The following is a 14,045-nucleotide window of genomic DNA, read 5'->3' on the forward strand; positions in this document are numbered from 1 at the left end:
GCCACCATATTAGAGAGATTCATTTTTATGCTCTGACTGTCAGTTTCTTGAGATTCCACAACCTTGATAGCTAAATTGTCTTGAGAACCATAAGTGCTTTCCATAGGAGTGTTGTCAATGATAGGATCATCTTTCTCTATTGTATCAGGTTCATCTGTCACTGTATCTTCCTCAATAGGACAGTCTTCAGGACTGCTAGCCTCTGAAATCATGATCTGAGGTATAAGCATCTTTCTTGGGGTCAGACATTACTTTTGAGGTTTTTAGGGTGTCTTCTGATGGTACATTTTCTGTTCTTGAGGACACTGGTCCAGAAGTAATACCCAGTTCTTCAGACATTACTTTAGAGGTTTTTAGGGTGTCTTCTGATGGCACGTTTTCTGTTCCTGAGGACACTGGTCCAGAAGTGATACTCAGTTCGTCAGACATTACTTTAGAGGATACCTCGTGATCTTTTATTTTCTCTTTACACATTGCTGATTCTGTGTTTGCACCATCTTCTAGATTAGACACATGGCCACCCTTCTTGTAATCATCATCAGGATATGTTTTTTCAGAAGAGCTGGCCTCAGGGCAGATACTCTCATTTTGTTCAACAGTGCTTGGTATTAACGGTGCTGAAAATACATCAGAATTGGTGAGTACATCAATACAGTTATCATGTTTACTCTCTGAAACCTCTATTAGAGCCTCTAGGGATGCCACCATATTAGAGAGATTCATTTTTATGCTCTGACTGTCAGTTTCTTGAGATTCCACAACCTTGATAGCTAAATTGTCTTGAGAACCATCAGTGCTTTCCATAGGAGTGTTGTCAATGATAGGATCATCTTTCTCTATTGTATCAGGTTCATCTGTCACTGTATCTTCCTCAATAGGACAGTCTTCAGGACTGCTAGCCTCTGAAATCATGATCTGAGGTATAAGCATCTTTCTTGGGCCCAAACAAGAAATGACTAATGATCGTCCCTCTAGCTCAGTGGGTGAAACTTGAATGAAAGATGGTGTCTCTTCAATAGACATCATCTCAGACAAAACAAGCTGCTGGGGAGTAACATCTAACTGACTAACACTGTCCACCACAGTATCTTGTGTTGAAACAGACTGAGACACTGCTGCTGTTTGAGGTACAGAGAACTGTGAAGTAGCTTGAACTGACATATGCTGGGCATCACATCCACTGAGTGTAGCAGAACGATGTTGAGTTGACATTTCATATGGTTGGCCTGCATCAGTCTGGTTGCAAGACATAACCATAAATGGTATCTCTTTCAATTGTGTTTTAAGTGTTAAGGGAGTAACTGTAGACACACAGGAAGATGTACCAGGGCTTGTGGATTTATCACTTGTGACTGAAACTTCAGGAAAGGGGAGGCTTCCAGAAATATTTTCTTGAGACTGTGTCTCTGCTGGAATAATACAAACATTCATTGGCTGAGAAATTGTGCCACTAAATGTTGGAGCCAAGCTTTGAGCAGATGCCTCAGTCTGAGGAACGGTTGTTTTGTTATGTTGTATGAGTGCACTTTTTGTTAAAGGCTGGTCTGTGGGAAAAACTTGAGCTGGAACTGGTGAAACTTCATTAAGTTCAAAGGGTGGTCTTATTACAGAAGGTGGTGTAGTACTTGCTGGACCTGGAAGATGCACTGTGGGTGGATCAACTAAGGATGGTGATGCATGTGCTTTAACAGTAGATGGTATGGTTCCACTGATCACTGACATGCCTGCTGTTTTCGTCACTGTCCGGTTTGGAGATGTTGTCATTCCTTGGTTAAACTCAATACAAACATTTTGTGACGGTTTGACAATTGACGGTATCATTTGATCACTTCTTTGTGAGATAGCTGTTGCTGGCTGTGAGCTTGCTTCATCAAACAACGATATCAAACCTTTGACTGACATATTTGTGGTTGGGCTTGAATTTGAGACTTCGCGACTATCCATAACACTTGTTGTGACAGCAGGACTTGTTGAAAGTGGTCTTGAACATGCCATGGAAACTTGAGAGTTTGTTGTACTTGTTGGTACAACAACTACTGATTCTAGTACAATGGCAGAAGTCGACACAGGTAGGCTTGCAGCAGTAGACACAATATTAGGTGACAAACCATGGTCAGATATGGGTACATCTTGAACTGATATAACTGGAACAACTGAAGTTTGAACAAGTGTATTGTCTAATGCTAAAGGCTTTCCAATGAAAGTAGCTGTCTCACTCTGAGAGGTGCAATCTTCTCCAAAGCTTTCCACTGTTGATTGTTTGATAATACCTTTGGGTCTTGAGACTGTAGTTGAAGCAGCAGCAGCTGAAGTAAAAAATGGTTCAGTCCTTTCATTCTCAGTTAAGGCCAAGGGAATTGACTGGTGTGTTACCACCTGTCTACTGATGATAGATCTTTGAGCTACTTGCTGATAAGTTTTATGCTCTGAGCAATTTATGTGAGGCATAGATTTTGGGGGCAGGTCACTGAAGGTCACCATTTTAGATGAATTACTGATTTGTGTAGAGAGATGAGAGCCATGTAGATCAACACTCGTGTTGCTTGCAAATGGAAGCTCCTTATTCAAAAGATGTGTGTTCGTTGGTTCAGCAGGTTCACTTTGTCCTTTCTTTAGTTGTACAGAAGATTTTGAGATATGCAAATCAGTTCTGTGCAAATGACTTTTCATCTGATCTGATATATCTGCCATTTGTGTAGGCACACTGGACTGAAAAGATGGGTATGATGCTTGAGGTTTAGCTACATTCTTTGATTGGGGGGCCAATATCTCCTCATTTCCTGACAGTTGATAAGAATATTTCTTATTTGTTGTGGTGGCATATATAACTGCTGTACATGCTGAGGTGTTCTGAGTGGATATGCTAGTAGTCCTTGGAGATGAAAGATCTTTGACATCACCACTTTTGTTTCTATTTACATCAATCATTATGTCAGCAGTCAGGTCAACAGCCCCAACATAGGATTTCTTAAAAGTGCTACTACCATTTTTTGGATATCTGCTTCCAATTCTTGATTTCTCTTCTTCACTTCTAGTAAAATCCACAGGATGGCCATTTTGCAGAACAGAGGAGCAGTTGCGCTTTGTAGGTGAAACAATGACAGAGAAATCTATCGGTTTGCTGAAGGGCTGAGATTCTACAATTTGTGTCTTTGAGATTGAGAGGATTCCATTTCGGTGATAGGTAGAGATCTGTTGGCGCAACAAAGGTTCTGTAGTATGATGTCCATTCAATAATTGCATTTGGCGTGGATTACCTTTTTCCTCTAGTAATGATATAAAAGGTGATGTTTTTTGAGAGACCTGCTCAGAACATGAAAAATAATCAACTATTAATGGCATTCCTACTGAGTATTTTCTTGAATATTTGTTGATGGCTGCTTTATCTTTGACAAGAGGCATTACTCCACTTGGAAGCATTTCTCCTGCTGATCCCTCAGACACCATAGAGGTTGATCGGCCCACAGACATATCAATAGTGGATTTAATTGTGTTAGCTGGTGCAGAAGGTCCTTTTGTTCCTTGAGCTATAGTTGATTTCAAAGAGAAAGATGACATTTTATCAGGCAATTTGCTTTGCCCACGAACTAGTTTAGGAAGCAAAGGAGGTTCGACCAGTAAAGGTACACCAGCTAGCCCTTTTAATACTTCAGCATCAGTAGTTGGTCTTGTCTTTACAAGCGACAGCACACCAGCTTCAGTCAAAACATCTCCACAAACCTCTGTTGGATCTGACAAGAGTTTTGGAGACATGTCAACTATGTCCTTGATTGTATTAGCTGGTGCTGTGGGTATTCTGTTGGGCTGTCCTAAAAGAGATGATTGCCATGTTATTTGTAATGTAGGACCTTTGCTTTGAAAGCAACCCACTTTAGCAGAGATGCTTCTGACTTCAAGGGAATGCTGGCTTAAAGTACCACTATTCTTTTCTTTCAGTGTTTCCTGCACTTGTGATGGAGATGAGGACTCTGACATAAGATTTTCTTGGGAATTAGAGGGTGTTACAATTAAAGGCAAACCAGCAGATGTCCCTGTGGCAATCACAGTAGCAGATGTTTTTCTTTTCATCAATGGCATTGGAGATAACTCTTGTTTTTCCTCTTTGATTTTTTCAATCGGCTTTGGAGACATATCCACAATTGTTTTAACTGCACTGGCTGGAGCAGAAGCTGCTTGCCAACTAGGTGTTTGTTGGCTTAAGGCTGGATTTAACTGGGATGTTTTCACATCCACATGTTGTAAAGAATCACTTTGTCTAACATTCGATTGTGATTCACAACTCATGAGAAGATTTTTCCACTGTTGTGTTGGAGGGTCCACAATCAAAGACATACCAACAACCTCCTCATTGCCATCTGAGATTGATGTTGATCTTGCTCTCACAAGTGGCAATGCTTCCTTTTGAACCACCTCAGTCACCACACCTGAACTAGCTGTTGATTTTGCAGACATATCTAATGTAGCTTTAATCGCATTTGCTGGAGCAGTTGCTATTTTATGACAATAAGTAAGTTGCACTGGCAAACTTGCAGTTCTGTTATAAGGACGATTTTGGCAGGGTAAAACAGGGTCTTCTTGGAAAAACTTGGAGTCATTAGAAGAGACATGTGGTAACGATTGACACCTTTGTGGGATAAGACTTTTCTCTTGCACTGATGGCTCAATAAGCAAAGGCAATCTGACAAGCTCTTCATTGCAATCTGGGATTGATGTTGATCTCGCTCTCACAAGTGGCAGTGCTTCCTTTTGAATTGCCTCAGTAACCACAGTCGAATGAGTAGTTGATTTAGCAGACATATCTAATGTAGCATTTATTGCATTTGCTGGAGCAGTTGCTGTTTGATGATAATGAGAAGGATGCACTGGCAAACCTGCAGTTCTGTTGCAAATATGGTTTTGGCTGTGTAAAACAGGACCTTCCTGGAAAAACCTGGATTCGGTACATAAGAGCCGGGGTAATGATTGATGCCTATGTAGGATAAAATTCACCTCTGGTGCTGATGGCTCTACAAGCAAAGGCAAACCAACAGAATGTGTATTCATTTCTGTGACTGATGCCCGTCTGCTTCTTACAAGGGGTACTGCTTCAGTTGCTGAAGTCTCAGTGATCACTGTCTCCTTATGCTTATTGGCTGTCTTTAAAGTCATATCTAGTGTTGCTTTGACTGAATTAGCTGGAGCAGTGTTCACATTATATGACTGTCCAGTCATGTGACTAATTCTCATGGATTCACTAACAAGTGAAGTCTGCCTTGTGAGGCCAATTTGTTTCTTTTGAGCAGATATGTGCAATGCTGGGCTTAACAATGGTGATGTCTTTATTTCAGGACATATATAAGGTGATGGTGCCTGAGGTATGGAAGTTGGTACTTGGCTGGGTTTGGAAATTTGCTTAATTGGGCCTCCGTCGAGGCAATCAAGTTTAACTGGTGTTGAGGCCGACTTTGACGCTACCTTTAAGGGTGAATCCACCAGGACTCTGTCAGGGCTTACTTGCATACTACTTGCCTGGGACACCTGATCTGAGGCTTGTCTTGCAAGCCGGGGTTTTTGTCTTGGTGATATCGGTGCTTTATTGCCACAGCCGTCTTTTTTTATGGAAATTCCACTGTCTGGAGGAAAGTACTGTGGTCTTCTTTTTGGAGAGGCCGAAGCAGAAACAGTTCCAAGAGGCACATCAGACATTGTCATGGAAAGATTTCTGACCTCTAGAGCTGGAAATGTGACATTGATTTCTTTCACTTCCTCATTTAACTCAACAGTAAGATCTACAGCAGCTGTCTCACCCATTTGAAAAGTCTCTTCATTCTGCTTTTTAACTTTTAGTTTTGTTGTGGTAAAGTCAATGATATCCTGAATAGACCTTTCAGCATCAGTTGGCGTTTTCTCATTCTTACCTTTGTCTTTTTTGCTCAAGGTTCCTGAGAAATCCATAGGTTTACTGCAAAGAAGAGAGTCTACTGGCATTTGAGGCTTGTTAAAAAGTAAATTCTGTGGTGGTGGCAATGATAGTCTTTGATTTGACATCACTGTGGAAGGTTTTGGCTTCAAGGGAACTTCTTCCGTCTTAGAGCTATCAAAATTCGATGCTTTCTCTGATGAAGGAGACCGTGATGACTGTGATGGCTGTCTTGCCAGTTTGTGTTTCTGAGATGCAGCAGAAGGCTTAGAAGAAACACTTGTTGTGACTTGTTCTGAAGTTGGTGGAGTAGGTAATACTCGTGGTGTAATGGTTGCACTCTGCTGTGTAAACCCATCCTGTTTTGTTGAATTTGCTGGTGTTACAGGAAGTTTCCTAGTTGATGTAGGCCGAGTTCCATTGCCATTCAGTAGATCAGAAGGTTTTCTAGAAGTGGCCTGAGGTTGTGGTGTAATTGTAGATCCTGCCAATGCTGTGCTATTAGCTGTTTGTGGTGCAGTAGCTGTCTTTTCAACAAAGTTTACATTTGGTGAAAAAATTGGACTGAAAGTTTGCCTATTTTGAGTTTTCTGGTCAACAGGCTTATCATCTACATATCCTATCCTGATTTCAGGAACTGAAGATTTTATAGTTGAGGGATGTTCTCTATAGCTCACTGATGAAGTAAAAGTAACTGGAGAAGAGAATTGGTGCACAGATACTTCGGGAAAAAGGTCTTTAATATCCTGATTTATCCAGTATGGTTGTCCATGACATGGGTTATTTGCTTTCCTAGAGAGGTCAGCTGCTTGAGGTTGCTCCTCTGTAAAAATTATACTTGGCTCTTGTGAACCCATTTGTACTTTTTTGAGTTTGTACACACTGAAGTCAACAGGTTGCTCTGTCTGCGCATTTATGGAGGTCTGAAACATTTGGGAGAACCGCTCAAGATTCATGTTCATAATCCTGTTTCCTTTCTGAAGAGCTGAAGACAAATCAACGGGAGCATTTAGGAGCTGTGAGTCACAATGTTTTTTTCCTGGTATCCACAGAACTTCCTCTTCATTGAACAGAGGTATTTTAAAACCACAGAGTGTCATCTTTGGTTTGTCTTTTTTATGCAGAATACTTGAAATATTTTCAGTGATTTGTTCTAAAACACGGCTCTCCTCTGGGGTTGCACATGCATAAAGGTGCTTCCCAGCCCTATCAGTCAAAAGAGTGTATATATATTCTTCATCCATGTAAACGTAATAGCCACAATCTGCTGCCTCAGCCGGCCACCACATTCCCTGCTCCAACAAGGACAGCCACTGCTGGTACCACTCAGAATCTTCAAAAAACATGTCATCCTCTATATCTTCACTGGCAGTTACAGAGCTACTGAGGTCGACTGCACCTGGAGTCAAATCCAATGGTCCCTTTTTTTCAGTGAGTCGTCTGAAGAATCTTGAGTCAAATTCCAAATCTAAATGTGATTTTGGGGTCATTTTTGAGTAATTTTTGCTACTAAAGTCTGACATTGACTGGCACAAATATTTTTTTGCTGGTACATCCGTTGAGAGATTTATGACAGTGGTTTTCTCCATCCAAGTATTTTTGGTTCTTTTATCCCTGAAGCCATTTAAATTGTCACAGCCTTCCCAGGGTTTCTTGTTTGTGCTACTCATGTCAAACACAATAATATCCTCTCCATTTGTTAGTGGAAGACTACTTTGAAATGGCAGGTTGACAACATCCTGCCAAGGATGTGAGGGTATATGGAATTGACTAGGATCCATGTTTTTCAAGTTCCACCATTCAGGTGTCTCTACAACAGGTTCAGAGGATAATGGCATTTCCATTTGATTTGCAGAATAACAGTCTGGAACTTGTGTTGCTAGCGTCTCCAAAAGAGCATAATCATTCATTTGCTGCCAAAGAAGAGCTTCTATGAGACACTGATGTTCATACAGTTCTGGGGGAATCACACCATGCACAGCAAATGTATACAGTAGATCTTGGTAGCCATAATTAATAGACGTGCCATATAAGAGTCTATGGATCTCCTCCATGTACTGTTGGGTGGACTTCACTGCAGGATGCAGGTTAGTAGGTTGATGAGAAGCTTCACTCACTAAATTGTTCGACTCTGAACCAGTGCTGCTAGTAACTGAAGTAGTGGACTCATCTTTACTCTGCTTAGACATTAGTCGATCAAGGAAGCCCTTCTCTGAGTCCTTACTTTGTGCTGAAGTGTCATTTTCATTAGCTCCAGATTTAAAAATTCCAGATAGCATACCTGCACCACTATTAGAACTACTTTTTGGCAGTTCTTTGATTTGAGAAGGAAGTTTGGATGAAGTGTCTTCCTCTGAAGCATTGCTAAATAGTCCAGACAAAAAAACTTTTTGTGCTGAAACTTTTGGATCTTTTTCTGCCCCTCCATCTTCAGAGGACATAAGTTCAACTGGTTTGGCTCTCTGAATCTGTGGACGTCCGTGACTAGGTTTAATTCCAGAATGGTCTTGTTGCTGCTGTTTTAGTTTCTCATCAGGGGAAGCTTCACTTTTTGCTATTGTTACTTCAGCTGTTGTAGTAAGTTTGTTCAAAAATCCAGAGATGATGCCACTAGACTCATTTTGCTGATTGTTGGCACTTTGAACAGATGTATTTGCTTGCTGATTGCTTGACTGTGCATGTTGTTGCACAGATTCATCCGAGGTGGCCATTTTGAAAATGCTAGAAAACAAACCACCAGACTGACTTTGCTGTTGTGTTGCTCCTTGTGACACAGTCTGACCTTGACGTTGTGGACCTTGCATCTGGCTTCCAGAGGCAGGATGTGGCTGCTGTCCTACAGAAGGTGATTTTGGGGCTGCAGCTTCTGAACCCATCTTCAAAAGACCAGAAAGAAGTCCACCCGACTGGTTTGAAGGGGGTGGCTGTTGGGTAGATGACTGACTCTGTCCTGATGCATCTGGCCTACTTGTTTGTTGGTTATGCTGAACTCCAGATGTTGATGACTGAGCTGGAGTATCTGCTGATGCAAGTTTGTTGAAAAGGCCTGAAAGCAGACCCCCTTGTGATGGTTCAGGGGTTGATGGTGTATGAGATGGAATCGGATTCTGTCTTTGTAAAGGTTGCCTGTTTCCCTGCTGCTGTTGACTGGATCCAGGAGGTCCTTGTTGTGATTGTGCTGGTGTCTGGTTGGTTGAAAAGAGCCCAGAAAAGAACCCACCCTGTTGGCTAGAAGATTGCTTGGGGGCACTTTCATTTGGAGCAGGTCTACTGGTTTGCTGTGTGGTTTGTGCCTGGGGTGGTGCAGTGGCAGTGTCTGCAATCTTATTAAGCAACCCAGAGAACACTCCACTTGGTCCACTTTGAGGTACCGGCTGAGGTGGAACTTGGTTTTGTCTTCGCAAGTTTTGTCGGTTACTTTGCTGTGCATTAGGTTGACCAGAACAAGGGGCCTCCTGCTGTGGAAGATTCTGGGGAGCTGGGTCTTTGGCATTATTAACATCTGATGCACTCATACCAAACAGGCCAGAAAGGAAGCCACCTGTCTGGGAAGGAAGTGGTTGTTCAGGGGGTTTAGGGCTCTGTTGTGAGGTCAGGCTACTATTTCCAGGATGTGGCTGTTGAGGGACACTCTCTGGGGCTGTTAGTTTGTTTAAAAATCCTGAAAACATTCCACTTGCTGTAGCAGGTGGTGTTTGTGACTGTGCATTTGGTTTGCTGGATTGCTGTTGATTAGGCTGACTGCCAGAACCACTTGGCTGTTGTGACCCTGCAAGAGCACTCTCTGTTAATTTGAGGAGCCCCCCAAAAAGTCCTCCTGTTTGACTTGGAGGTGGTTCAATTGGCGGTGGCTGAGAGGGCGGCAGTTGACTCTTTGTGTCTGATTGTTGTCGACTTGGTTGTTGATTACTGTTCTGTTGTGATGCTTGCTGTTGCTGAGGCTGGGATACCTCTCCAGATGCTGGGACAGTCTCAGGGGCAGCCAACTTCAAAAGTCCAGATAAGAAGCCTCCCGATTGAGGCTGAGGTGAAGCTCCTTGAGAGGGCTCATTGGGTGCACCTTCCAATGTTCCTTGCTTTGGGACATTTTGATTTTCAGGATTTGGTGCTGACTGGGCAGGTGCTGTTTGGGGGCTTGAAACTGTATCACTGGCCAATTTCAATAACCCAGAGAAAATTCCAGTGCTCTGCTGTGGCTGGCTGTGGCTTTGATCAGTTGCAGGTGATTCTTGAAAGGAGTTTCCTTCATTGGAGGGTTGTTGCTGTTGTGGGCCTGTTGATTGGCTTGTGGTTAAACTTTCAGGGGCAGCCATTTTCAATATTCCAGACAACAGCCCTCCTGACTGAGCAGATGCAGCCCCTGGTTGAAACTGGCTTGGGTTTTGGGAACCAGTAACAGTGGAAAGTAACCCTGAGAGTAATCCACCCTGTTGAGGAGGACCAGAACTTGCTTGGGGCTTGTTGTTGCCAGATAAAAGACCGGATAGCAAGCCCTGAGACTGAGGTTGTGCCTGTGCATCATTTTGTGTCCTTGGTTGAGTCTTGGAATGGCATTGGTCATCTGGCTTGGTATTGGATCTATCTTGAAGTTTAGATGCATTTTCTTTTCTGTCAACTTGGTCTGTATCCAGTGTATCTCTTATAATCTCTCTTTGATTTTCAGTAGACAGGCACTCATTATGACATTTTGTTGCATCATCTTCTTCTGCAACTATATCTGCAGAAGCTTCTTCGACATTGGCTGGTTTTTCAGGATTCACAACAACAGTGGGAATGTTCTGTGTAGTTGCTGTTGGCTTTGATGAGGCTGGTGTTCCAGTCTGTGGCTTTGGTGGTTCAGTTGAGCTTGCTTTGAACAAATTGGAGAACCAGCCAGTATCTGCATTTCCTTTGGAAACACTTTCAAGCAGTGCGGAACGACTGGACAGTGGTGATTTAGCACCAGTTTGGAGTCCTCCAGGTCTAGAAGTATTGGAATCCTCACCTGTTGTCAGTTTTAGAAATCCAGAGAGCATACCACCTTCTTGTTTAGGTGCCTGAGTATTGACTGGAGCATCTGAGGAAAAGAAAGGGAGCTTTAATTTATTGCCAAAATTACCAGACACATCCTCAGATTTTGGAGCCTCAACTGGCTTAAAAATAGAAAACATTGAGGGGACCTCAGCTGGCTTATCGTCAGGAGCATTGTTTGATATGAGTGAGTTCAATGACTTCTTAAGGGGGCTAAAGAATCCAGTGTCTTCTGCAGGTGTTTGACTGGCAGGCTTTGCTTCAGTTTTACTCTCTACTAGCTTGGGTGTAGCCCCTCTGGGCATGGAATCAGGTAATTCGCCAGATGATTCTGTTTCAGGTAAGAGCTCTACTGAGCCACTTCCTGATCCCCCACATGAGGACTGGTGCTCAGGTTGTGTGCCAGATCCCTCTAAAGACAAACTTTTGGATTTGTCCATTGATACTTCTTTAGACTCTGTGTTTCCCTGAGTTATATTTGGTTGTGAAACAGTTTCAGCACTAGATTTGTCTCCAAAAAGCCTGAAAGGGCTCAATCTTCCTAGCACTGAATCAACCACTGTTTGTGTCTGACTTGGAGTGGAGTCCTGAGTTTGAGAGCCACTTGAATCAGCAATGTTTGTAGCATCAGCCTCTGATGTGGCACTAGCTGGTCGACTGACCTCTGGGGACTGAAATGGCAACAGTGACTGCAAAGAGAACTTCTTGTCTGCATTAGTTTCCTGATTAGCAGGTGGTACAACAGCGACAGGAGTTGGACTACTAGTTGATTTAGGTATGAAAGAGAACAGTTTTGAAATACCAGACTCTGACTGGGGAGGAACTGGAGATGGAGTTTTTGTTGCAGTTTCTGTTGATTCTATATTTTCAGCTGCTGGTTTAGTATTTGTGATTGAGATAAACAAAGAGCTCATGGCATTTTTAACACCTGAAATACCTTGTTCCACAGCACTTTCCTCTTTAATCTCAGCTGGTTTACCCTCAGTTTTCTTTTCTTCACTCTCTGTTTCTGTTTTAGTGAGAGATTTTTGCATTGATTCATATTTACTAATTTCCTCCTCTCTTCCAGCCAGATATTCTGACACAGAGTCAACTAAATTCTGAAGTTCGTCCATTGTATCATGATACTCCTTATCTGGCTTCTGCACAGGTGACAATATTTCATCTGGGCCCCTTGTGCAATCATTCCCCATGTTACTCTGTTGTTCATAATAGCCTTGTGACCATTCATCATAAGAGGAAATATTTCTTGCATTACTGTAGTAACTGTCATATTCGTACTGTGCATCCTCTTCTACAAACGCCATATCATCTAGCTCCTCTTCAGACCCAAGAGAGAATTGCATTTCATCAGATCCTGCAGACCCATATTCACTTCTTGCTCTCATCCTGGCTTCCTCTTCCTCACAATAAATTGTGTAGTTCTCAAGGGTGTCTTCAAATGAGTTCTTGGCCCACATCCTGGTTTTGTACAACAGCCCCTCTGTATACGATGCTTGGTTTGTCCTGCAAAGTTGCCTAATTGAAGGAATGATGGAAATCTCAGGAGGCAAAATTTCATCCTCGAAGTTTCTAGCTTCCTTACAGACCAAACGGACCTCACTGCTGCTTGTGGCTGCTGTCCTGATGGGATTTTTTAATGTGTCATACTCCTCAGCCTCCTCTGGGGACATTGCATCACACTCTAATGTCTGGTAAAACCGACTCCCCTTGGAGTCACCCGGGCTGCTCACGATTCTATAAATTTCACTCTTGGTGTCATCATCGTCGTCCCACGTTTTCTGCTCTGGTTCCAGGTAATCATCCAGTATGTTGTCATTAATTTTGTATTTGGTCTCCCAGTCTTCAACTCCCATACCTGAGTCCACTGGAATCATTCTGACATCATCTGTACCACTTGAAAATCTGGTGTGCATAAAGTGAAAGTGCCAAAAGCATGGATGAGGAGAAGAACGAAAAGGAAGAGAAATTAAAAAAATCTTAAATCAAAATATATAGACGGATAAAAACAAAGACAGACAGGAAAATGAGAATGTATGAAAACTCAAACTGAACATTTTTGGAGCTAAATTGACTGAAAACAATTCTTAATACAGGCTTTCTTAATAGTTGTAATTCTAAAAAATTTAGTTTTAACAACTCTTAGATATTATTCATAGATAATATCTTGAATATATGCATTTTGTCTTACTGCACAGGCAGATTTTTGCTTTTTTGTTTTTATTGTAAACTTTAAACAAGAACACAAGTTTGTGCAGAAGTGCAGAAAGACAAAATACAAGTATCAAGTATTCAAGACATTATCTGAAAATAAGTCATAGTATCTTATTTAGGGTTGCTTTAAATAAATGTAATCTTTTAAATAATCTTTTAGATAATGGGTGAGTAATGCCATATTTCAAAATTATGCATGCCAAGCTGTACATGTATCTGTGTAATCAAGTGTTACCTCAAACATACCTCTGTTCCTTTCCTTCTCTATAATCCAAGTCATAGCTCTGGACAGAGTCTGTCCTAGACTCTTTTGACAATGCCTGATTCTGTAATATTCGGCCAATAGGATACTGATGTACTGAGGAATTGGGTTGAGCTGTGGTGTGGTATCGTGGAGGCCTGCTGTTTGTCTCACTGCGGTAATCACTGTCCCTGTCATCCACAGCGCTGTCATGGTCATGGTCAAAATCTACAGCACAATGAAATCCAGAAGTGAGTAAAGTGTGGTCAGGGAAGACTTTACCTAAAACTTTAAATTCATTAAATTATATGATTGCAGAGACTCCAACGACGATGCTAAAGCAGTGATAATTGTGGTATATGCTATACTCCAGCATAAATTATTTTAAACAAAATGTATTATTTTATAAAACTTCATATTAAATGAGAAACTACATGGATTATTTTTACTTTTAAAAGGTTCTGTCACAACAGTGCATGAAAGCTAATGTAAATTATAAAAATGGTGGGGGGAAAAAATCAAAAGCAGCTTTGTAAGATTTAAGCTAAACTTGTGGTGTCAAAAAAGTTAATGGAGATGTTATTTATCAATTACACATTTCAAAATGCAAATCACATGCACAACAATTAAACGCATGAAGCACAAATATATGCATAATGAAGAAATGATGAATAACCAAAA

The 14,045-nt window shown here is 41.7% G+C and overlaps 1 protein-coding gene across 1 annotated transcript in view; it reads right to left on the reverse strand.

Moving 5' to 3' along the window:
• Positions 1 to 2,105: 2,105 nt before the first annotated feature.
• LOC107597299 (phorbol ester/diacylglycerol-binding protein unc-13-like) overlaps positions 2,106 to 14,045 on the reverse strand; it is a 40,352-nt gene continuing 28,412 nt past the window's right edge. Inside the window, exons 9-11 of the mRNA XM_016288313.1 lie at positions 13,370 to 13,592; positions 10,660 to 12,814; positions 2,106 to 2,183 (exon numbers count right to left, since the gene is read on the reverse strand). Coding sequence (XP_016143799.1) covers positions 2,178 to 2,183; positions 10,660 to 12,814; positions 13,370 to 13,592 — 2,384 coding nt within the window. The 3' untranslated portion in view covers positions 2,106 to 2,177. The remainder of the gene's footprint in view (positions 2,184 to 10,659; positions 12,815 to 13,369; positions 13,593 to 14,045) is intronic.

Source organism: Sinocyclocheilus grahami, unplaced genomic scaffold (genome assembly GCF_001515645.1).
Source record: "Sinocyclocheilus grahami isolate Dianchi unplaced genomic scaffold, SAMN03320097.WGS_v1.1 scaffold230.1, whole genome shotgun sequence".
NCBI lineage: Eukaryota > Metazoa > Chordata > Actinopteri > Cypriniformes > Cyprinidae > Sinocyclocheilus > Sinocyclocheilus grahami.